This window comes from Grampus griseus (genome assembly GCF_964374135.1).
Source record: "Grampus griseus genome assembly, chromosome: 1".
Taxonomy (NCBI): Eukaryota; Metazoa; Chordata; class Mammalia; order Artiodactyla; family Delphinidae; genus Grampus; species Grampus griseus.
Genome location: NC_139017.1, coordinates 139987759 through 140014155, shown reverse-complemented (window position 1 = coordinate 140014155; position 26397 = coordinate 139987759). Strand labels below are relative to the sequence as shown.

Here is a 26397-nt window from a genome sequence, read left to right as displayed (position 1 = left end):
ACTCCATTTGGAGGAAAAACAGTTGTTTGGCAATAAAAAGTCCCAGCAGGAATCTTTTGAATCTCAATTTAAGAATTCTGTATGTGTAGAAAAAAAAAATCACACTAACAGAGGCCATTCTTGTGAAGCAGCAATTTTGTTAGCTTTGGATTCTTGGAGGGCCTATTGAAATATAAATAAGTAGTATTTTTATGAATTAACAGAGTCATTGGATAGAAAATGCCTCTGCCTTTGATCTTTCACTTTGTATTACTCATTGAAAATAAGAAGTGTGCAGAAATTCTTAACTGTTCATTGAAATGTTTAAATTTGGGCCTTCTTAGACAATATAATGTGTGTGCTACTGCATTCCATGCTGGCCAGGTCTTTGAATCTGAAGGTATAATTGTAATTTATTGTTTAAGTCCCATAGCTTTTATTTGTCTGGCTATGATAGATTGATATGAAGAACATCAGGGCTTATTGCTTTAGGAAATGTAATGAGCAATGTGTTTTTTCTTTAGCATCAAACAGAGCATACTGAAACAGCAGGACTGGCTGGTGGTGCAGCAAGCATCATGAGTAAGCACAGAGAAGTCTGTTCCTTATCACGTGTGTAAGGGAAAAAAGGTAAGAAAACCAATGATCTTGTTTCTCTTAAGAGAGATTGAACTTGAGAAAACAGATCTATAGAAAATAATGCTCACGTATATATATGCTGCTTGCTTCATTTATAACATTGTTCCTTATTAAATCAGGAATATTGTTTTTTTAAAAAAAGATTTGACTTAAGTCCAGAAAAAAAGGATATTTTAAAATTCCTGTTGACTTATGTCAAAATGCTAATTTCTCTACTAGTACTTGGCTTCTCCCTTTTAGAGTCAGCTTCTACCTTGAGCATAGAAAGGTAATTTCAGCATGAAAAAGAACATGGACTTGAGCAATATTGTTAGGAGAAAATAGTGGTATATTTACCCAGTTAATGTCATTAATATTTCTTAGTCAATCACGCAAGAGCTAAGCAGTGAAATCTTATTTTAGAGTGAGGAATCAGAAATACAGATTCAATTATATTATTTTATTTTGTATGTTTAGACTAGTTGTGATGAGCAGTCATTTCCAGCAGAAAATTAGAAGTATTTTATTAATTCTTATAGAGCAAGACTCCTTAATCATTGACTTTTTCCTGACTAGGAATCTTCTTTGCTTTCTTTCAAGTATTATGATTATTTAAGGGGTAGAAAATGGTGGTGGGAGGGGAGGGTGTGCGAGTGAGATTGGTTTCAGAAACTGATTATGCCATTCACTCATGGAGTGTTGCATGCTCTGCTGAGTTCTCTGATTTTCCACGTAAGCTTCGAGGATAGAGGCCTGGGCCTTACAGTGTGTGGCAAGAGACTGAGTTCCTAAGCACTTAGCCGTAGTACCTTCCTCACCAGAACTTCTGGGCTTGCAGTTGGCAAGGTATTTCTCATCCCCTAGCTTTCTCACATGTGAGTGTGAGAGGGAGTGCCTTTGTCTGCCTTCATCTGGCAAAATCTTATTCTTCAGGCATCTCCTCTTTAGGAAGTTTTCAACCCACTGCAAAGACTATCAGTAATAATAAATAATAATTATTGGAGTATTTGTTACAGTAGCCTACCCTACCCCAAATAATATACTGCTGCCTCAGTCTGATTTGGATTTACTTCTTCTTTGGCTCCATAGTACCCAGTGCATATATCATTTAGTACATACCACAGTGTTTCATATTTTAAGTTTACTCATCCATCTTCTATGAAACATTGGGCACCTTTAGGTCAAAGACATTGTCTTAGTTGTCATTGTAAAGTGATGACTAAGACAGTACGTGGTACATAGTAGTTGCTCAATAATGTTTTATGTATGAATGCACACATGTTCATTGTAAGTAGTATATGGTATAAAGAGGAAGTAACAGTGAAGGAGATATACAAGGAACAATCAGATAAGTGCTGTAAAAGTCACACCCTTAAGACTGAGATTCAAGACAGTGTCTAAAAGGACTCTGGTCAGTAGAATAAAAAAGAAGAGATTCTCAGGAAGAAACTGTATTGAATTAAGTAATTATATTCCTCTTTGAGATGTACCATTGACCCTTGAACAACGTGCAGGTTAGGGGCACTGACTACTCTGTGCAGTGGAAAATCTGCATATCACTTATAATCAGCCCTCCATATACGTGGTTCTTCCATATCCGAGGTTCTGCATCCATAGATTCAACCAGCTGTGCATCATGTAGTACTGTAATATTTACTATGGAAAAAATCCATATATAGATAGACCCATGCAGTTCAAACCCATGTTGTTCAAGGGTCAACGGTATATATATGATATTTAGTGACTTCTATTTTGAATAAGAGTTGCATGCTTCTCTAAGGCAGGTAAAGAATCCTGACATAAGATTTAAATCTTCAGAGAGGGAACTTCCCTGGTGGCACAGTGGATAAGACTCTGTGCTTCCAATGCAGGGGGCCTGGGTTCGATCCCTGGTCAGGGAACTAGATCCTGCATGCATGCTGCAACTAAGAGTTCGCATGCCGCAACTAAGGAACCCACGTGCTGCAACTAAGGAGCCGGCGAGCCACCACTAAGAAGCCTGCAAGCTGCAACTAAGGAGCCTGCCTGCTGCAACTAAGATCCAGTGCAACCAAATGAGTAAATTAAGAAAAAAAAATTCTTGGAGCAGTCCAACTTTTACAGTGAGAAGACTGCTCCTCTCCCATGTCCTTGGGAGACCACAGGTTTTTCTTGGAAAATGAAACTTAAGAGGATCAACACTTGGGGACATTAGACATAACAGATACCAAGGGATGAGGCAGCAAAGTAAATGCAGGAGGATAAGGGGAAATCCTATATATTAAAGTGAGATCCTTCCCCTCACCCGTTCCTCTACTCTTCTTTCAGACGGTGATTACATCTCTGGTGTTACATCTCTACACCCCCTTACAGGAGATTATAAGACTCTTTTCTGGAGTCCAAAGAAAAGACCTACATATACTGACATTCGGAGGTCTCCCAATGAAATAGCTGTGTTCCCACCCAATCACCATGCAGTGGAAGCCTCCCAGTTGAGAAGCCACACATGCAGAGCTTCCAGTTGGCTTTTAGTACTTCATTTGTTCAATGTTAGGCATTTGGGGAAAGCGTCCAGTGTGAAGACAGAGATCAAAACACAAAACAGGAACTTGGAGGAAATAATATTGAAAACAGAAGGAGGTTTGGGGAAAAAAAAAAAACAGACTAAATTATAGGTAATTAGAATGGTAAGAAAAAAATTATATCCATGAAATAAGCTCAAGATGTCATAAAAAGGATCAGAAAGAGAAAGTGCCCTGGAAATTAAAAATATGATAGTTTTTGTGCATTTAATGTTTTTTTAAAAAACTATCTCAAGTTTATAGACAGTTTGCAAGTATAGTACAGAGGTCTTTTTTCTCTGAACCATTTGAGAGTAAGTTGCTAGCTGCATCCCCTACCACCTTTGAAACTGTGTTTCCTACAAAAAAGGACATTCGCCTACATGATCACAATACAGCCATCAAATCTGGGAATGAGCATTGATGCATTACCACCATCTAATTATCACACCTTATTCAAGTTTTGCCAGATGTACAAATAATGTCCTTTATGTCAAGAGCACCGAGTTTAGAATCACATGTTGCATTTAGTTGGGAGACCAGCCAGTGTTCCATGCAGTTTCAATCCACCCTACCCACTCTGTTTTGGGAGTAAACAAGGGTGTGTACGCTCATCTTGGGCTTCCCACAGCCCTCCTGTTAGTCCCACCAGGCCTCCAACCAGCTAAGGGGACTTGTCTTCCTGGTGTTGGACCCCAGGGCTGGGGCTCCCAATATGTGGCTCAAACCACTCACTCCCCAGGGAGGTTCTCCACCCATGAAATCCCCCTCCTCTTCTGAGTCCCCTCCCAGGGGCATAGGTCCCAACCTGATCACTTTTCTTCCCTTCCTGCCTGATTCCACGTGGATCTTTCTTACAGCCTTGGTTGTATAAAGGTCTTTCTGCCAGTCTCCAGTTAGTTTTCAGTGAGAATTATTCCACATGCAGATGTATTTTTGATGTGTTTGTGTGGGGAGGCAAGTTCCACTGTTCTCCTACTCTACCATCTTGATCTCTCTCTCTTCAATAGACTATTTTTTTTAGAGCAGTTTTAGGTTCAGAGAAAAATTGAGCAAGAAGTACAGGGAGTTTCTGTACACCTCCTGTCCCCGCCGCCCCCCAGTCCTCCCACAGTCTCCCCTAGTATGGGCATTGCTGTGTCCTCTTCATTGCAATCTGTCAGGGAGCATGGATTTTTGTTTGTCCTATTACTGATGGTGTTCACTTTGATCACTTGTGTAACGTGGCATCTGCCAGGATTTGCCTCTGAAGTTACTCTTTGTTTTTTTTTGTAATTAGTAAGTATTTTTGTGGAGAGGAACTTTGAAACTATTTAAATATCCCATTCCTCATCACACTTGGAATTCATTCATTTATGTTGTAAAGACTTATGGCTTTCTGTTTTATCCAGTGGGTTATAATCTGTTGCTACCATTATTTATTTTGATGCTCAGATTGTCTCTGATTTGGTCTGTGGAAGCTCCTTCAAGCTGGTTTCTTTGTCCTTTTAACATGTCCCCATCATTCTTGGACGCTTCCTTTTTTTTTTTTAATTGAAATGTAATTCACACACCATACCATAAAATTCACCCTTTTAAAGTGTATAGTTCAGTGGTTTTTATATATTTATAGAGTCTTGCAATCATCACCACTGTCTAATTCCAGAACATTTTTCACCCCAAAGAGAAATCTTTCATCTGTTAGCAGTTACTCCCCATTTCCCTCCAGTTCCTCCCAGCTGCTGGCAACCCACTAATTTACTTTCTGTTTCTGTGCCTGTTTTGGACATTTCATATAAATGGAATCATGTAATCTGTAGCTTTTTGTGTCTGCTTCTTTCAGTTACCATATTTTCAAGATTCATCTATGATGTAGCATACAGCAGTACTTTATTTTAATTATCATATAATATTATATTTTGTCAATGTATAATGCCACACTTTATTTATCCATTTATCAGTTGATAGATCTTTGTGTCATTTTCATCTCTTGGTGTTATGAATAATGCTGCTATGAGCATTCACGGATAAGTTTTTGTGTGAATACATGTTTTCATTTCTCTTGGGTATAAGCCTAGGAGTGGAATAGCTATGCCATGTGGTAACTTTTCTTAACTTTTTGAGGAACTGCCAAACTGTTTTCCAGGGTTGCCACACCATTTTACTTTCTTCCCAGCAATGTACGATGGTTCATGTTTCCCTCCATCCTCATCAAAGTTCTTGTATTTTTTCTACTCCAGCTTTGGAATCAGCCATTTTTCCATGGAGCCCTTGTTCCTTTTAGTGAATAACAATATTTATAAATCAAATCTGGTGCTAGGTATGCTCATTGCTACATGGAATTGAGCTGAGGATTTGCTGCTCCAAGATTCTTTGTGTATAGCACTAGAGAATATATGTGTACACACACACACACACACTTTTACATCTATGTTTATTGCTATGTTCATTGAACACAACACTATGTTTATTGCTATAAGTATGTTTATTGAAGTCCATGAGTTCAAACTGATACCCCAGATTCCAAACCAACACTGCAGGGTTCTTTCCAGTTATCTCTTTTTCTGCATTTTAACCCCTTCTCCAACAGTGAGAAACCTTGCTCCGATTGCCCTTCATGTAGTCACTTACTTGATCCATCTTTCTACATGTAACCCGTGTCCTATCACTCTCTTCTCCCCTTGGTCCTTCTAATCCTGCTCAGGCTCTGACCCGCCACCCTGGACTGCCCTCTTATATCTCCTCCTCACCCCTCCTGCATATGAAGCCGCCTTACCCACTTGTGTTCTCTGTCTGCCAGACCATCCCCTTCATGTGGATGCCTTCCTTACCTCTGTTGGGCTCTAACACCCCACACTGGGCTGTCCTGTGTAGGCAGTTTCCTTCCCCCTGGGGCTCTGACACATTATGCCGGGCCACCCCTGTGCAAGGACATCTGCTTCACTACACTTGGGCTCTGACTCCCCCCTTACACAGATGCCCTCTTCATCTGCTCCCTGTTTATTGAATTTTTAATAATTTTTCCCTTTTATTTAAATTTTTTCAACTTTTTATTTTGAAGTAAATATAGCCTCACAGGAAGTTGCAAAAATACTGTAGAAAGTTTCGTTTACACAGTTTTTCTCATTCGTTACACCTTACATAACTCGAGAAAATATAAAACCCAGGAAATTAATATTTTATTTGTTCATTCATCAGTTGATAGATATTTGGGTTGTTTCTGCCTTTTAGCTGTTATGAATAATGCTGCTGTGAGCATATTCACGAGTGTATGTAGTTCTCTCCCATTTATCACAGGTAGATTTATGTAACCACCATTACAATTTAAGATACAGCACGATTCTATCACCACGGATATATCCCCTGTGCTACTCCTTTACAGTCACGTGCATTCTTCTCTCCCCACTGTCCCATATTTAATGACTTCTTAAAATTAAAAACATTACTGCAAGTCACAGGAAGAGGAGAGCTGAGGAAGAGGAGATAAACCATGTTATGTTCATGAATGGGAAGACTTAGTTTCATTACCAATCCTGAGGGAGGAACAGGCTAGGAATTCTGATTTCTGAAAGTTGATTTTATTGGCGCACTATTCCATCCTGCACCATTGCTGAGTCTTGGGGCCACTTGGGGCACTTTTTTCTCCAGCTCCTGGCTTTATGCAGAGAGCCCAGTCTGGCCTTCTGTAATGCAGAAACTTCTAGAAGTTTATAGCACATACTTCCCATCCTACCTGCTAGCTTTCAAATCCCAGGTCTGAAGGTTGCTGTCTAGTTCTGTAACCTCTGTGAACTGCCACACTTCAGTTCTCACTCATCGCCGTGGCTTGATTTCTTCTTGGTTAATGGCATATTTCTCTTTCTTGTTTTTGAATTTCACTGTATAAACTCTTTAAAAATAATCTATTTTGTCTAGAATTTCTGTATTCAAAGTGGGAAGGAATGCTTCCCACCACAAGCTCAGTACACTTTTTACCTTTTCTTTTAAAAAATTTCAAGCCTATAGAAAAGTTGAAAGAATAGTACAGTGAAGACCCATATATCCTTCACCAGATTCATCAGTTTTTACCATTTTGTCTCTTTCTTGAGCACCTCTCTCCTCACCTCCTCCACCCTTGCCACTCACTCACACGCACATACTTTTTTCCTGAATTATTTGAAAGTTATTATTTGAAAGTTAGTTACGGATAACATAACACTTCTTCCCTAAATAGTTCAGCAGGCATCTCCTATGAGTAAGGACATTCGCATACAAAATTTAAATACCATTATCACATCCAAAAAAATGATTATTAATTCAATGTAATACTAATGTATAGTCCAAATTCCCCTGATTATTCCTTAAATGTCTTTTTTTTTTTTTTGCTGTGTATGGGTATTTGTGTATTTTCTTTTTTTTTAAATTAATTTATTTTTGACTGCACTGGGTCTTCATCGCTGCGCTTGGGCTTTCTCTAGTTGGTGGCGCTCGGGCTTTCTCTAGTTGCAGCGAGCAGGGACAACTCTTCGTTGTGGTGCGCAGGCTTCTCATTGTGGTGGCTTCTCTTGTTGTGGAGCACGCACTCTAGGTGCGCGGGCTCAGCAGTTGTGTCTTGCAGGCTCTAGAGCACAGGCTCAGTAGTTGTGGCGCATGGGCTTAGTTGCTCCGTGGCATGTGGGGTCCTCCTGGACCAGGGCTCAAACCCGTGTCCCCTGCATTGGCAGGCAGACTCTTAACCACTGCGCCGCCAGGGAGTCCCTATTTGTGTATTTTTCTTGATCTAGGATCCAGTTAGTGTTTATGCATAGCATTTGGTTGTTTAATCTCTTTAGTCTCTCTCAATTCAGAATGATCTTGTTTTTCATAACACCGAATTTTTTGAAGAGTCCAGGACAGCTGTCTTACAGAATGCCTCACATTCTAGATTTGTAATTGTTCGTGATTCAATTCAGATTAAACAGTTTGGAGAAGAATAACTGTGGGTGATGTTTTAAGTTTATTGCATCACATCAGGAGATACATATTGTCAGCTTGTTAAACTGTTAGTGATGCTAAGCTTGATCATTTGATTAAGGTAGTGATTACTGCATCTCTTCACTGTAAACATACATTTTCTCCTTTGGAAGTAATAAGTCATCTGTGAAATGATATTTTGAGGCATTGTGAATATTTTCTTCCCCACTAACTGTTTACCTAAAAGCATCTGTTTTAGATAATCAATAATTATCGATCATAATCAATCAATAATTATCAATCATAATCAATAATTTTAATTGAAGTTTAACACAACTTCTTGAGTGTAAACAGAGTATAAACACTAACTGTTTATACTGTTCATTTATTCATTCCACAGGTGTTTATTGAATAGGTACCACATCAGGTTCTGTGGGAATCACATGGTGAACACAGTCTAGTGGGTGTCTTTGTGGTGTCTACAGTCTGGTGGGAGAGATTGACATTAATCAAATAATCACACCAATGTATGTTTATAGATTGTGATAATTATTATAAAAGGAAAAGTGGAGGTGCTGTGAGAGATTATAAGGGGAGATCACTTTTTTTAGGGGTTCAGGGAAGACTTCTTTTTTTTGAGCTAAGAGCTAAAAGATGGAGAGTTATTGTGGCAAGGAGGGGGAGACAGATAAAAGGTCTTGAAGAGGAAAAGGGCATGGTACATTGAAGAAATGTATATTCAAGTAGTGTTCCAGCACCAAGCATAGTGTCTACACATAATAGGTGCTCAATAAATTAGTGGAAGGGAGGATGGGGCTGAAAACTAGCCTGTGTAATCACTGTTGTTAGGTTATTTATTTTATAATAAAATGATCAACTCCAAGGCTTAAAAACTTAAATAATTGCTTATGAAGCACTTATCATGTTCCAGGCAGTGTTTTAAATGTGTTACCTATGTCAATTTATTTAATCTTTTGGTATGTACTATTATTACTCAGTTTTATAGATGAAAATTAAGTCTCAGGTAAATTGATTAACTTCCCCAAAGTCATATAGTTAGTGAGTTAGAAACTAGGATTAGAACTTGGACAGTCGAGTCCTAGAGTTCATGTTCTTATCCATTATGCTATAGTACTTCCCATTGCTTAAAGTATAAACAATATCTTTCTCAGACTGGCATTCCAGGGCTTCCATAATATGATGCCTGTCTGTGTTTCCAGCTGTGTCCTGCTGTTACCCATGTAAATAAATCCTTGCTCCAATTTCACTGATCCCTCAATAATTGCCTATTCCTAGATTACTCCTTGCATGTCTCTCCCTGTTTGAAATTTCACTTCTGCATCTTCCTCTCTGGGGTTATCTGTTAAAATTTTATCTGTCCTTCCAGACTCAGCTCAAATCCATAAATAATGGATTTCTTGACCATCCAGACTCGTGATCTGGTCCATTTCTTGAACTTTTAAAATATTTATTTTATTTATTTATTTGGCTGCGTGGGTCTTAGTTGTGGCACGAGGGATCTTTAGCTGTGGCGTGCAGACTCTTAGTTGCAGCATGTGGGATCTAGTTCCCTGACCGAGGATCGAACCCGGGCCCCCTGCATTGGGAGTGTGGAGTCTTAGCCACTGGACCACCAGGGAAGTTCCCATTTCTTGAACTTTTACAGTACTTATTCAGGTACACTTATCTGTTAATTTATCTGACAGATTAATCACGTAGTACCTGTGTCTCTTGTGCTGTGTTGTTATTAAAATCATTTATTATTATTTAAATTTTCTTATTTAGCATTGTTTACCATTACGTAAATGTTAAGATTCTTGATGTTAGGGATGATATCTGAGACTTCAGTTGATCCCAGTACCCTGCATACAGTAGATGCACTATAAATATGTTGATCTGATTGTTTGTTTACTAATATTTTACATATAATGACCATGAAATGCTAACTATTGTAGGTGTATATTAAGTATGCTAGATTGTGTGTTGTGAGAAATTTTATTCATCTCTTTGCATTGGACAGTCTAAATATGCAGTCTTTATTAAAAAAATGGCATGTATATGAAAGTTTTTTGAACTGTAAGTCATTAGACACAAAAGACAGATTTAAGAAAAACCATTCATAGATTATGCAGCCTGCTTGTCTACCTAAACTTAAATTACCTAACAGGAGCCAATTAATAAATAGAAGTTGACCATGGTGATCATTTTGTAATTTATAGAAATATTGATAGTAAATTGCTACGTTGTACACTGGGAACTAACATAGTATTGTAGGTCAGTTACACTTCAAAAACAACAAAAAAACAAACAGAAAAAGACACCAAATTTGTGGTTATCAGAGGCATAGGGTGGGAGGAGGGAGAATTAGATGAAGGTGGTCAAAAGGTAGAAACTTCCAGTTATAAGATAAATAAGTACTAGGGATGTAATATACAACATGATTAATATAATTAATACTGTTGTATGTTATATATGAAAGTTGTTAAGTGAGTAAATCCTAAGAGTTTGCAACACAAGGATAAAATTTTTTTCTTTTATTTTGTATCTATATGAGATGATGGATGTTCACAAAATTCAATCATTCCATGATGTATGTTAGTCAGATCTTATAACATTGTATTAGTTTAAGTTGCACAATGTAATGATTTAATATATGTGTATATTGTGAAATGATTACCACAATAAGTTTACTTAACATCCATCACCTCACATAGTTATACATTTTTTTCTTTTGATGAGAGCTTTTAAGATTACCTCTCTTAGCTACTTTTAGATATATGATGCAGTATTGTTAACTATACCTACCATGCTGTACATTATATCCCTAGAACTTATTTATCTTATAATTGGAAGTGTGTAACTTTTGACCACCTTCACCTGTTTCCGTCATCCCTTATACCCTGCCTCTGGCAACACTGAATCTGTTCTCTGTTTCTGTGAGTTTGGTTGTTTTGGAATCCACGTATAAGTGAGTTCATCTGGTATTTGCTTTCTCTGACTTATTTCACTTAGCATAATGCCCTCAAGGTCCATCCATGGTGTTGAAAATGACAGGACTTCCTTCCTTTTAATGGCTGAATGATATTCTATCTTATACACACTAGTGCACGCACACACGCATGCACAAACACACCACGTTTTCTGTATCCATTGATCTTTTGATGGGTATTTCGGTTGTTTCCATGTCTTAGCTGTTGTAAATAATGCTGCAGTGAACATGGAGGTGCAGACTCTCTTCCAGATATTGATTTTCTTTCCTTTGGTTGCGTACCTAGAAATGGAATTGCTGGGTTATATGGTAGTTATGTTTTTAATTTTTTGAGGAAACTTCATACTGTTTTCTGTAGTGGCTGAATCAATTTACATTTTTACCAGTAGTGCACAAGGGTTCTCTTTTCTCAGCATTCTCTCCAGCACTTGTTATTTGTTTTCTTTTTGATGATAGCCATTCTGACAGGTGTGATGATATCTTTATGGTTTTGATTTACATTTCCCCAATGATTGGTGATGCTGAGCATCTTTTCATGTGCCTGTTGGCCATCTTATGTCTTCTTTGGAAAAATGTCTATTCAGATCCTCTGCCCACTTTTAATTTTTCTTTTTTTGATGTTAACTTGTATGAGTTCTTTGTATATTTTGGATACTAATCCCTTGTTGGATATATCATTTGCAAATATCTTCTCCCATTCAGTAGGCAGCCTTTTGGTTTTGTTGATAGTTTTCTTTGCTGGGCAAAAGCTTTTTAGTTTGATGTGGTTCTATTTGTTTACTTTTGCTTTTGTTTCTCTTTGCCTGAAGAGACATACCCCCAAAAAACTGCTAAGACTGATGTCAAAGAGCATATTGCCTATCTTTTCTTCTAGTTTTATGGTTTCAGGTCTTAACACTCAAGTCTTTTTATCCATTTTGAGTTTATTTTTGTATATGGTGTAAGAAAGTAGTCGGTTTAATTTTTTTTTTTTTTTTGCATGTAGCTGTCCAGTTTTCCCAACACCATTTATTGAACAGGCTGTCTTTGCCCCATTCCCTTTGTCATAAATTAATTGCCCATACAAGTGTGGATTTATTTCTGGGCTCTCTGTTCTCTTCCATTGATCTATGTGTCTGTTTTTGTGTGAGTACTATACTATTTTGATTACTGTAGTTTTGTAGTATAGTTTGGCATCAGAGAGTGTATTATGGGATGTTTTTTAATTAGTGATCCAATCACCTTATTAGTAATTGCTCTGTTCAGATTTTCTTTTTTTTTTTATGATTCATTGTTGGTAGGGTGTATGTGTCTAGGAATTTATCCATTTATTCTAGGTTGTCCCATTTATTAGCATGTAATTGTTCATCGTAGTCTTAAGATCCTTTGTATTTCTGTTTTACCAGTTGTAATGTCTATAAATAATATTTTAATAATTGAAAGTGTAATACAAATTTGATCTATTTTCTAGATTTAAACAAGTCTCTTGAGTGGTGTTTTCTCACCGATGGAGAATTACTTCCAAGCAGAAGCTTACAACCTGGACAAGGTGTTAGATGAATTTGAACAAAACGAAGGTGAGAATTTACTTGGTGACTCTGTTTGAATGTATTTATGATATAGAAAATGTGGGATTATAAGAGGATGCAGTACTTAAAAAAAAGAAAGGAAGGTCCAATGCCTCAATAATGATAGTATTATATATTAATATTCAGAGGAAGAACTAACATTTTTGTTAGCACTAACTGTGTGCCAGATACTATGCTAAATCATTCACATGGATTATATCATTTAATCTTTAAAATAATCCCATGAAAGTAAATCTTACCTACATTTTACAGATGAAGATAGAGGCACAGAAAGGTTAAGCATCTTCCCCAAGTTAGTTTGTTCATAAGTGCAGGATTAGAATCCAATTTATGGTCAGGAAAAGCTTTAGAATGTGTGATTGTATTTCCCAAGTTAAGAAAATAGCTTCTTTCATATTGATTGACCAATAAAGCAAGATCCATTTTAAACCTAATTTTAAAAGATTTACATTTTTAAGTATCTACCAAATGGTTAATTAAATTATATATTCTCAAGGCCCAGTCTAAAAATGTCTGCTAAAGATTCACTTCATTTAGGGAATTTTCCTTAAATTCACCTGTCAGTATGACTAGAATGTGTAAGCCATAATTAAATATCTGTCTTTCACTTTATCCTGCTTCCCTGGTGTTCTTGGTTTCTAACAGAAAATGGCATGTAACAAGTTTACAAAGTGATATATTTCCATCTAAAGCCCATGATTTTAGTAGTAGTCTCCAAACCTTTACTATATCTGGTGATTCAGGTTGTTCTTTGATAGCAGTTGGGAAGAGAGATTAGTTTTGATTTTGTTGTTTTGGGCCTATGCTAGAGCAAGCATTAAAAAGATATGTGCTCATGGGGGTAAGAAGGGAGAAGAAAGATACCTGGTATGGCCTGCTCTTACATTTTACCGTTGATGACCCAAAGCTAACCCGTGACCCTAGCCTAACTCCTGATTCATGTAAACGTGAAACCGAATCTTTTTGGATTTTTTGGGATCTAGGTGGGCTTTATACATACCAAGGTGGAAGGTATATTATCCTCTTAGTTTCAGTCATTTATACAAGTATTTTCTCAATCCCTTCTTTGGTTTGGCCCTATCACAGTTATTTGTCATCTACACAAATGCTACACCTAATCCTGTGAATACTATTCTTCTAGAATACCATTGACTCTCATTAATAAAATTATTTGTTCTTTACATCAGTCTCTTTGTGACTTCTGTAGATTCTAGTAGGGTATTTTGTATATAGTTGATTTGCAGTACATTTTTGTTGAGTCAGTAAAAATTGTCATTTTAGTTTGAAATATAGCATTTGCTTACCAAAATAACTCCTTTAGAAGGAGAATAATTTCAGAAGCCAGCTTGTTTGTAACTATGCTCTTCATTTGTTTTCAACTATTTTTTAAACATCTCAGTACCAGTTGCATTAAAACTACCACCTCTAGCCTGGTACCTTTCCAAATATATTTTTTTAAAAGTGTTTTCTCATTTCATGTTAATTTCCTCCTTTAAATGAAAAATGTACCACACACAAACTGTGATGACATTAGATAATTAACATTATACCCAGTTGGTGGTTAAATAATGAAATTTTTAATACATTATCATTTCTGTTTGAATATTATTAAATATTCTTATAAGAGGCAGTGTTTCTTTTTTATTTCTGTGAACCAGCTTGGAAATACGATTTCTTTTTTTAAAGGAAATACATGTTACCAAATCTCAAGTCTCTGCTAGCCCAAATTTGGTAAACTCAGGATTTAACACTCAGAGCATATTAAGCCCATTCTTCACGCAATCTGATTTTTTATGGCCTTTACAATCTGACCTTTCTAGCTTCTTTTCACTACTTTCTTACACTAATTCTTCTTTCAACCCAAACTGATTTACTTAATTGCTTTCTCAGATTGTTGTGTTTGGGGCTGTACTTTTACTTGTTCCCCTCTTACGAATGCCCTGTTTTCCAAACTTTTCGTAAAATTGTCCTTGAAGCCCAGCCCATTTCCTCCTGCTTCCATGAATTCAAGCTTGCTGCCTCAGCCTGTAAAATACCTTTGTCCTCTCAATTTATTTTCTACTACTACATAATAGTTTTTGAATACTTATGCTATTCTGTACTGCTAGTTAGCGATTCATGTGTATTGTATCTATTTCTTATTTTTCCAACTAGATTATATACTTCTTGGAGCTATCATTTAATCTCAAAGTCCACCCAATGCTTTTACAGTGGTAGATACTCACATAGCATATATTCATGGTGCTACAATAAATATATGCTACCTACTACATATCAGGCGCTGTGCAAAGCAAGGATTTACATTGATGGAAATAAGTGGTTTCTACCTGAAAAAGTCAGGTAAATAAACCATTGCAATGCAGTGTAATAAATGCTTTAATAGAGATATGAACAAGGTGCTAAGGGAGCATTAAAGATTTATGAGAGGAAAGCATGTCTGTATAACTTCAGGGCTGTGATTATCATATTTACTATAGGAAAACAGGAAAAGCAATAAGTGCATAATTTCTTATTTCTCTAATTAGACACATAGCACAATAACTTGGGAAAATGCCATCATAGTTATGATCTATTAAAAAATAAACAGAAACATTAAATGAGATTATGCTTATTGGTAGAATATAAGAAGGTTGTTTTAATATGGCAAATGATACTTTCTGCCAAATTTCCTCAGATAATAGTATAAATATGAACCTAAATAATAATGTATTGTGACATGGTTATAAGCAGAATTTCACATGCTGTAACAAACTTTTTAGCTTATTATTGTGGGCAAATTTCAAACATATAGAAAGTAAATAGAAGAGTGTAATAAACTCTAGTGTACCCATTACCCAACTTCAGCAGTGATTGACATGCTGCCATTTTTCATTTATATATCTTCATTTGCTCCTCCCTGCTTCATTGTTATTTTTTACAATTTTTTGAAGATAAAATTTATACATTGAAATGTGTAGATCTTAACTGTACAGTTTTGACCAAGAGATATATCCATGTAAGCACATCTCAGTCATGATGTAGATTACAGAGCATGCCATCTCCACAGAAAATTCCTTTGTTTTCCTTCCCACTCAATTACTGTATCCTCATCACTGTTCTGATTTTTCTTCCACCTTAGATTAGCCCCCTACCCCATGTTGTGCTGGGCCAGTCGAAGGCCTTCCCCATTATTGCCCTCCCCTCCCCAGCCCCAAAGTACAGCGTGGGGGCCACTTTAATTATGCCAACTAGATTGAAGTAGAATTCTTTTGTTGTTTGGAATGTTCTGAGATATTACCATTTGGTGATATATAATACAGGGAACAGTCTTAAATGTATTTTCTTATCCTTAGCTAGAAATTAGAAACTTCATACCCTAGGAATATTCTGTTTTCACATATCCTAGGAATATTTTAATTTCAGGGCATATTTGCAAATGTAGTTGATTAACTTAGTCCTAGCCTTATCAGTGTTACCAGCAGACTTATTATAATTATTTATTTTTTCAGATGAAACCGTTTCTCCTATTTTATTGGATACAAGGTGGAATAAGATTCTAGATCCCCCTTCTCCCCGACTGTCGTTTAACCCTGCATTGGCCAGTGTGAATGAACCTACAGTTTCTGAGTCACAGCCACAGCTGAAAGTCTTCTCCCTGGCTCATTCAGCTCCTCTTAACACAGAGGGAGAGGACCATTGTGCTAATGGACAGGACTGTAGTCTGAATCCAGAGACCAACACAATGTGGATTGATGAAAATGCAGTTGCAGAAGACCAGTTAATTAAGAGGAACTGTAATCAAGATGATCAATGCGGTACTGTCGAAGTGGGAGAGAAGAAATGTGGAAACCTTCCTTGTCTGCCAGATGAGAAGAGCGTTCTTGTTGTAGCCGTCATGCATAACTGTGATAAAAGGACATTACAAAGCGATTTGCAGGATTGTAATAATTATAATAGTCAATCCCTCATGGATGCTTTTAGCTGTTCACTGGATAACGAAAACAGACAAACTGATCAATTTAGTTTAAGTGTAAATGGGTCCACTGAAAAAGATATGAACTCAGAGAAACAAATGGATCCATTGAGTAGACCAAATGCAGAGGGGGATTCTGTTAAATACATATGTACTACTTCATCTGATAATCTAGCCAATGTCTGTACCCCTTCACAGTTACAGGATGATGAAAATATAGATAGAGACCCCACCATGTCTGTGATTACAAGTTTAACACCAGATTCAGTAATCTCATCCCAGGGAACAGATGAAGGTCCTGCTGTAAAGCAAGAGGACTCTACACCAGATGAGGTTCTCACTGGCAAAACCAGCTCTCCTAGGACAGATCTAGGGAGTCCAAACTCCTTTTCCCACTTGAGTGAGGGAATTTTGGTGAAAAAAGAGCCAGCAGAGGAAAGAACAACTGAAGAATCCATCCAGTCTGGTTTACCTTTGCTTGTCAAAGCTCACATGCCTAATGGGTCTGGCAGGGATGATAACGGTGAACAGTTTTCAGATTGCCTTGTGCCTGGTGAAGTTAGAGCTGATGAAAATGAAGGCTGTAAACATGAAGAAATTCTTGGCACTACAGAACTTCTTAATATGACTGAGCATTTCTCTGAATCTCAGGAGATGATTAATTGGAAATTGACTAAACCAAACAAGATGAATGACAGCCAAGTAAATAAAGAAAATGAGAAGTTTCTGCACATGAATCAGCCTGAAGATACTTATGATGATAGTGGAGGAGAGTGTGATAGAATGGCAGAAGCAGGTCTAGATTTAAAACAAACTCGCATGAATGAAAGTGAAGGATGCGATTTCTCCACTGTTATGGATACACCAGCAGCAAATTCACTATCTAACTGTTGTGATTCCTATGGAATGCAGAGCCCAGTTGTTTGTTTTGTTCCAAAGACTTTACCTTCCAAAGAAGATTCAGTAACAGAAGAAAAGGAAATAGAGGAGAGCAAGTCAGAATGCTACTCAAATATTTATGAACAGAGAGGAAATGAAGCCACAGAAGGGAGTGGACTACTTTTAAACAGCACTGGTGACCTAATGAAGAAAAATTACTTACACAATTTCTGTAGCCAGGTTCCATCAGTGCTTGGGCAATCTTCACCCAAGATAGTAGCAAACCTGCAATCTATCAGTGTTCCTTTTGGTGGTGCAAGACCCAAGCAACCTTCTAATCTTAAACTTCAAATTCCAAAGCCATTATCAGACCATTTACAAAATGACCTTCCTGCAAACAGTGGAAATAATATTAAAAACAAAAATGATGTTCTTGGGAAAGCAAAATTAGGGGAAAACTCAGCAACCAATGTATGCAATGCCTCTTTGGGAAATATCTCTATCGCTGATACAAATGGGGAACATTTAGAAAGTTATGAGTCTGGGATATCCAGTAGACAGTGCGTTGCATTACCTCCAGAAAGCCCAGATAATGATCTCAGAGCTGGTCAGTTTGGAATTTCTGCTAGAAAGCCATTTACCACTCTGGGTGAAGTGGCTCCAGTATGGGTACCAGATTCTCAGGCTCCAAATTGCATGAAATGTGAAGCCAGGTTTACATTCACCAAAAGGAGGCATCATTGCAGAGCATGTGGGAAGGTAAGTTGGGTGTATCAGCTCAGGAATCTGGCGTGTGCATTTTGTAATGCTCAATTAGAAATTAATAAAGGTAATATAAGGTGAACATACTTCTCCTTGAGATGACATCATAAATAGTTTTTGAGCATGCAATTCTAGTAAATTTCCAAATGAAAAATCACCTTGCTGATTCTTAGTGTTTATATAATTTTTTTTTTGTTGTGAAGACTTAAGCTGAATCAGTTTTCATGAATAGATGAGAACTGAGGAAGTGGTAACTTTGGTTACTGTATTGATACTTGGTTAATGGAATAGCTTGAAATAAGGAAGTTATTCTTTTGATTTAAGAAATGTTTGTGATTGACTTCATATTTTTTAATTCTTGAGTAATTGGATATTATACTTAGAATCCATCCCAGTTTTTGCTATAGGATTTTTGCCATTGTACTAGACATTCTGGAACTTTTGGTACACATATATATTTTTGTCTTTCCCCCCCCATATAACTTTGATACAAAAAAGAGTTGAAGACTATAGATCCTTGTGACAAGGTTATAAGAATAGGTGATATTCCTTAGCTCTCCCTAAATTCTGTTAGCTAGTACCACATCAATATACTAGTCTGTTTTTTAAACAAGAACTGTAAGTAAACAAGGAGGAAATGGGATTTTGTATTTTTAAAAAGAATGTAAGGTTTGGTGTCAGTTCTGGATTTGAACTTCAGCTTTGTTACTTTTAACTATATAACTTTATTAAGTTTTATTTTTTCATAAAAAATGAATCAAAAGATAATTTTCATCGGGCTGTTGTGAAGATTAAATGAAATTACATGTAATAGTAAGTACTCAGTAATTAACCTCTACTTTCCTTCTTGCCTGATTTATTGGTCTGTCTGTATTAATTCAGTTGACTTGAACTTCAAGGAACAGAATATCTGGCCCTCAGTTACTTAGACAAAAGTAACATTTATTTCATATAACAAGAGGCCTGAAAATAGAGACTCTGTTATGTCTGGGTGTAGAGTCAGGATCACTGAAGTTCTCTTGGCCTTTCCCTCGTGGTCTCAAGATAGTGGCACAGCTTTAAGCATCAAGTCCAACCTGACTACTTCCCAAATGCAGAGAAATTGGTTGGTGGCAAAAGAGCCTATTCCTCTTGCTGCCCTCTCATCAGGGTAGAAAGAATCCCCAGCAACTTCTTTCAATTTATTAGCCAGTTCTAGACCACAGGTCCAATTTAAACCAATGACTGACAACAGGGAACAGGATTGCCAGGATTGGCTAAGATCAATCATGATTCATCCCCTGGGGCTGAGACCAGTGTTGCCTCAACAAAAGTGGGATTCTCTTAATAAGGAAAAGGGGGAGAATGGTTCCTGGGTGGGCATTCAAAAAGGGCTACTATAGGGTCCTAGAACAAAAGAACCAAATGATGGGGAGCAGAAAGTAGTTAAAGCTGAAACTGGGCTGTTAGTCTCTGATTATTAAAATTTGGAGAAAATAATGTGTCTAATTCCTAAATATTTCGCAGTCTGAAGTAAACCTATGGTCAGTAGCCTGAACAGTTTTCTGTTAGGGGATTAGAGTCATCATTTTTTCGTTGTTCTATGTTTTGCTTACTGTGTATAACACTTTCAGAAATTTTTGCTTGTTTTTTTAAAATTTCCTTCCTATTTATCTATTTATTTAGGCTGTGTCGGGTCTTAGTTGTGGCACACGGGATCTTTCGTTGTGGCGGGTGGGCTCTTTGTTGCGGCATGCGGGCTTCTCTCTAGTTGTGGCATGTGGGCTCCAGAGCACGCAGGCTCAGTAGTTGCGGCACGTGGGCTCCAGAGTGCACAGGCTCTCTAGTTGTGGTGTGCGGGCTCTCTCATTGTGGTGCATGGGCTCCAGAGTGTGCAGGCTCAGTAGTTGCGGCATGTGGGCTGTCTAGTTGTGGTGCGCGGGCTTAGTTGCCCCGCGGCATGTGGGATCTTAGTTCCCCGACCAGGGATCGAACCTGCATCCTCTGCATTGGAAGGCGGATTCTTAATCACTGGACCACCAGGGAAATTCCAAAATTTTGCTTAAGCAAATAATAAAAATGCTTTTGTTCCAGACCAGCATATACAGATGTAATGACTAAATAGGTAACTTAGGTGGATTCAGAAAGAAAATGGGGCAAAATGCACATAAGCTGAAAAATTACATGGAATTTTTGCTGAGTGGAATTTGCAGAATTTATAAATTTATGGCTTCATATGGATTATGGATTCATATTCCATCTTTTTTTCTTTTTCCATCTCCATTTTCCTCAGGGATGTTCTAGGATTGTTGAGGTAATGTCTGTAAAAATCCTTGAGCTCCTCAGAAGAAAGGGGCTTATAAACTTAGCTATAGTTTTTCTAGATAGTAAATTAATCAAATTATACTTGGAATTTAGCTAGAAAAATACCCCAAGCAATGTGATTTTGTAAAATAATGTTTACTGTTGAAAAAAGAAATTTAGTTTGTTCCATTCTAATATATCTACTATCCAGTTATTTCCAATAATTTCTTTATTTAATATCTATAGCTAATAAATTCTCTTTACTGTAACAAGCATATATTAAGCATCTAATATATGAAAGGTTCTGGGCTAGGTACTGGAGATTCAGATATACATAAATTGGAATGTATGACCTCATAGAGTTTATAATCAGAGGCACTGATTTCACTGTGTGGGAGAGGAGTGTCTGGATTTCCTGTAGTTTTTCAAAAATGCTAAAAAAATCATTGTGAACTATTGATCTGAGTAGACAAACAGACCATCCCATAACAATTTATAATACAGTGTATTAAGAGCCAGTTATGTGTGCTTTATATTCATTCCATTACTGTCTTGTAGAATACCCATTACTGTCTTGTAGAATGGGTGGTTAATTTTTTACTATTTGACAGATCAAGAATTAGAGGCTCAAAGAGGTCAAGGAATATGCCCAAGGTCACACAGCTTGAAAGTACTAGAGCCACCTTTAAAGCTAGGACTCTTTCCTTCAGACATACTGCTTCTCCTAGCATCTCTCCTCATTCATAATAGCAGTATGAACAAAATGCTTTAGGCATGTTGAGAAATGAGAGCTTAATTTTTCCCAGAATGGCAGGAGTCAGGAAAATCATGATACAAAAAGTGACTATTTGGGACTTCCCTGGCAGTCCAGTGGTTAAGACTCTGCACTTCCACTGCAGGGGACGCAGTTTCCATCCCTGGTCAGGGAACTAAGATTCCGCATGTCGTGTGGTGCGGCCAAAAAAAAAAAAAAAAAAAAGTGACTGTTTGGAGGAGGAGATATAAGAAAGTGGATATAATTTATGGATCACAGTTCTAAAGTATGTGAGGAAAATGGGATCACAGCAGAGCACAGGTGGAGAATTAGCAGTAGGGAAAGGGAAATCATCGTACAGGAGAATGGGCCATGATAAAAATTCGCTTGAATATAGAAGGAGTTAATAGAAAATTGTGGGAAATTATTTAGCAAAACATAGGGCCTATATCCAGGTCTTGATGAGTAGTAGATATTATACTTGTTACAACATTCATTTATCTTGGTATAATGTCATTAAGAAGAATATAAAATAATTACGTTGAATTTATGAAAGTGTTAAAATACTGCAGTTTATTTCTATATTGTTGTAATGGACATCAGGACATCTGGATTCTATTCTTGTCTTCATTGTTAATTGGAAAACTATGTCATACTCTAAAATGCTCAGCAAATGTGAGTTTTATATTATGATTTCACACATTATTAATTTAGATAATTGTTCTATAGCAGCGTAATCTCTACTTCGGCTGTATGATAGGTGATAAATTACAGAATAGAAAGAGTACAGAGGGGAGTTCCCTGGTGATCCAGTGGTTAGTGCTCAGCCCTTTTCACTGCCGTGGCCCCAGGTTCAATTCCTGTTCAGGGAACTAAGATCCTGCAAGCAGCATGGCGCGGCCAGAGGAAAAGAAAAAGGTACAGGGAACTCCCTTCCAGAAAGGTGCCCTCTAAGTTCAGATGATCACTGTTATTATATATCCATAATAATTTCCTAGAGAAATCACTGAATCTAGCAGAATATGGTTATTCATTCTCTGTCAAGTTCCATTTGCCCTGAATATTTTGACCCTTTTTTATTTGATTATTTGACTTCAAAGGCCTAAGAAAAGCTTTTGAGTTTAAGAGTACAGGAAAGAGGTTTTTGAAAGTGGAGAAGAATTTTTAAAGGAAAAGTTTTTTATTTTTTATTGGTCATTCACAAGGCTTTATCACACTTTATCCATTACTGCCACTTATGTGGCAGGTTGTTACTTACGAGATGCTAGCTGGTTAATGACTCTTCTGTCTACTGAAGTAGACATAAGAATAGCCTTTAAAGTAAAAATTCTTGAACTGATACTTACAACATAGAAACTTTGTTTAGGATGGTGTGAAAGATGAGAGTAACATTTTTTTTTAACCCTTCCACTTTATGCTAGGCTTATCTGGTCTAACAACACAATTCTCTGAGATACAGTTACAGGGGAGAAAAATGTGCCTCAGAAAGGTTAGGTAACTTGCCTAAATTCTCAGAGCTTATAAATGAGAGTGCATGGATTTTAACACAAATTTATCTGACTCCAAAGCCCTTTGCTCTTTTACTACACTGGACATAGCAACAAAATTTATCTGTATTTGGATTGCTTACTAGAAATATAAGTCATGGTCTTTGGGTGAACATCAGTTTTGGACAGTGGTAAAGGATTGGGAATTTGAAAGGAAGACAAAATGCTCAGTGATTGGTGCTATCAGTTGATGGGGGAATCTAGCAAAGGTAGCAGGATTTTAGGTTTTACTTCACCTATCAGGTCTTGAACTACAAATTAGGAAAAGAACAATATGGGTGCCAAGTCCTGGAATAAGGAGAGATTTAGTGACAGTAATATATACCACTCCAGTTTACTTACTATTTTTCCACATTAACTGACTTTAAAAGTAGAATTCAAAATAGATGAGTTTTTTTTAACTGTGTTTGAATAGATGGTGATTTGAATAGACAGGACAGAGAAGAGAACTGTAGGACAGGTAGTATGAAAAGAACACTGAAATGGGTATGAAACAGCTCTGGGCTTCTGTTTCCTCTGCTGTAAAAGGAGGGGATTGCATAGACTTTATCTTTGTTTCCTTGCAGCTCTGAACGTCTGTGTTTAAATAAGGAAGAAAAGGAAATGGAAAGGTTTGTGCTAGCCACTGATTTATCTCTGTAAAGTTATTGTTAAACATACTTGATTAACCAAGGTCACTTTGTGGGAAGAATATGCCATTAAACATTTTGAAATGTGCTGTGCTGAAAGTATGTTTTCTGGAAATCATCTCAGTTCGACTGGGATGCTGTGTATCACAGTACCACTTAAGTGGGCTACACTGGGGATTTTATTTTGCAGTTACTCTTTCCCTTTTGATTCATTTCCAATAGTACCAGTCCTTTTAGCCACACATGATCTTCATCCCATTAGTTTAAAACAGCTTGATGACATGTATAATGTCAAAATGACATATTGAAAACTGATCTAGATTAATTTTTAATATAGTTCTAGAAAGCCGTCTTCCTCTACACACTGGGGATTATAGGTATTTAACATATAATGAACATTTATAAATGTAATTATAAAATGTTATATTTTATATAAATTTATATTTATATAACAAAGGTTTATATAATTTATATAATATTATATATGTTTATGTATAAAATGGCAAACTACAGTCAGTATTTTACTCTGTGCTTTTAATTTGAATTACTGTTCCATAGTAGTCAGGAGTAATTTTGTCTATAAAAGAACTATATATTTAATAATATTTTGATATTTATGTCATTATAGTATATTTTTAGTTTAAGTGAAAAATACTTTAAAGAATTAAAATATCATGTTAAAAATAACTGTTGAAATTGAAAATAAAACACACATTTTTAGATGGGATGAAGAGACCTGGTACTATTTTTATTTTAAACAAAGTAATATTTATATCTTGAAAGATGGCAGTCTTCTACCTACTTTTACATATCCCTAGTCCTTAGTCCAGCTCCCTGGACATACCTACTTTAAGAAATTAATAGTCTTTTTTTTAAAGTTAAAGTATAGTTGATTGGGCTTCCCTGGTGGCGCAGTGGTTGAGAGTCTGCCTGCTAATGCAGGGGACACGGGTTCGAGCCCTGGTCTGGGAAGATCCCACATGCCGTGGAGCAACTAGGCCTGTGAGCCACAACTACTGAGCCTGCGCGTCTGGAGCCTGTGCCCTGCAACAAGAGAGGCCGCGATAGTGAAAGGCCCGCGCACCGCGATGAAGAGTGGACCCCGCTTGCCATAACTAGAGAAAGCCCTTGCACAGAAACGAAGACCCAACACAGCAAAATCAATTAATTAATTAATTAACTCCTACCTCCAACATCAAAAAAATAAAAAAGTATAGTTGATTTACAGTATTATGTTAGTTTCATATGTATAACATAGTGATTCAGTATTTTTACAGATTATACTCTGGTTTTTTTGGCTGCACTGCATGGCTTGTAGGATCTTAGTTCCCTGACCAGGGATTGAACCCATGCCCTTGGCAGTGAAAGCGCAGATTCCTAACAACCACTGGACCACCAGGGAATTCCCTATATTCCATTTAAAGTTGTTATAAATAACGGCTGTATTTCCCTGTACTGTATAATACATCCTTATAGCTTATTTATTTTATGCATAGTAGTTTGTACTTCTTAATCCTCTACTCCTGTCTTGCCCCTCCCCTCCTCCCTCTCCCCAGTGGTAACCACTAGTTTGTTCTCTATATCTGTGAGTCTGTTTCTGTTTTGTCATATTAATTCGTTTCATTTTTTAGATTCCACATATGAGTGATAATATAGAGTTTTGTCTTTTTGTGTCTGACTCTTTTCACTAAACATAATACTCTCTAGGTCCATCCATGTTGTTGTAAATGGCAGAACTTCATTCGTTTTAATGGCTGAGTAATATTCCATTGTGTGTGTGTGTGTGTGTGTGTGTGTGTGTATGCACTACATATTCTTATTCCATTCATCTGTTGATGGACACTTAGGTTGTTTCAATAACTTGGCTCTTGTAAATAATGCCATGATGAACATAGGTGTCTATATCTTTTTCAAGTACTGTTTTCATATTCTTTGGATAAATAACCAGAAGTGGGATAGCTGGATCATATGTTAGTTCTATTCTTAATTTTTTGAGGAATCTCCATACTGTTTTCCATAGTGGCTGCACCAATTTACATTCTCACCAATAGTGTACAAGGGCTCCCTTTTCTCCAAATCCTTGCTGACGTTGTTATTTGTAGACTTTTTGATGATAGCCATTCTGACAGGTGTGAGGTGATATCACATTATGGTTTTGATTTGCATTTTCCTGATGGATTAGTGATGTTGAGCATCTTTTCATGTGCCTGTTAGCCATCTGTGTGTCTCCCTTGGAAAAATGTTCATGTGTTCTGCCCATTTTTAAATTGGGTTGTATTTTTTTTATATTGAATTGTTTGAGCTCTTTATATATTTTGGATATTAACCCCTTACTGGTCATATCATTTGCAAATGTTTTCTCCCATATTGTAAGTTGTCTTTTTGTTTTGTTAATGGTTTCCTTTGCTGTAGAAAAGCTTTTCAGTTTAATTAGTTGCCATTTGTATATTTTTGATTTTGTTTCCTTTGGCTTAGAAGACAGATCTAAAAAACTATTGCTGTGATTTGTGTCAAAGAATGTTCTCTATGTTTTCTTGGAGTTTTATTGTAAAATAAATGTAGCTGTCCAGTTATCCCAGCACCACTTATTAAAGAGACTGTCTTTTCTCCATTGTATATTCTTGCCTCCTTTGTCATAGATTAATTGACCATGAGTGCATGGCTTTATTTCTGGGCTCTCTGTTTTGTTCCATTGATCTGTATATGTCTTTTTGTGCCACTACTGTGCTATTTTGATGACTGTAGCTTTGTAGTATAGTCTGAAGTCAAGGAGTGTGCTAACCCCAGCTTTCTTTTTTTCAAGATTGCCCTGACAACTCAGGGTCTTTTGTGGTTCCATATTAGTTTTAGGATTATTTGTTCTAGTTTTGTGAAAAATGTCATGGGTATTTTGATAGGGATGGCATTAAATCTGTAGATTGCTTTGGGTAGTACAGATTTTAACAATATTACTTCTTCTAATCCATGAACATGGGATATCTTTCCA

The 26397-nt window shown here is 36.8% G+C and overlaps 1 protein-coding gene across 2 annotated transcripts in view; it reads left to right on the top strand.

The window, feature by feature from the left end:
• The first annotated feature begins 518 nt into the window (after positions 1-518).
• ZFYVE9 (zinc finger FYVE-type containing 9) overlaps positions 519-26397 on the top strand; it is a 133444-nt gene continuing 107565 nt past the window's right edge. For both annotated transcript variants that reach the window (XM_082675401.1, XM_082675402.1), the window contains exons 1-3: positions 519-609; positions 12488-12593; positions 16094-18195. In XM_082675401.1, coding sequence (XP_082531527.1) covers positions 12524-12593; positions 16094-18195 — 2172 coding nt within the window. In that variant the 5' untranslated portion in view covers positions 519-609; positions 12488-12523. The remainder of the gene's footprint in view (positions 610-12487; positions 12594-16093; positions 18196-26397) is intronic.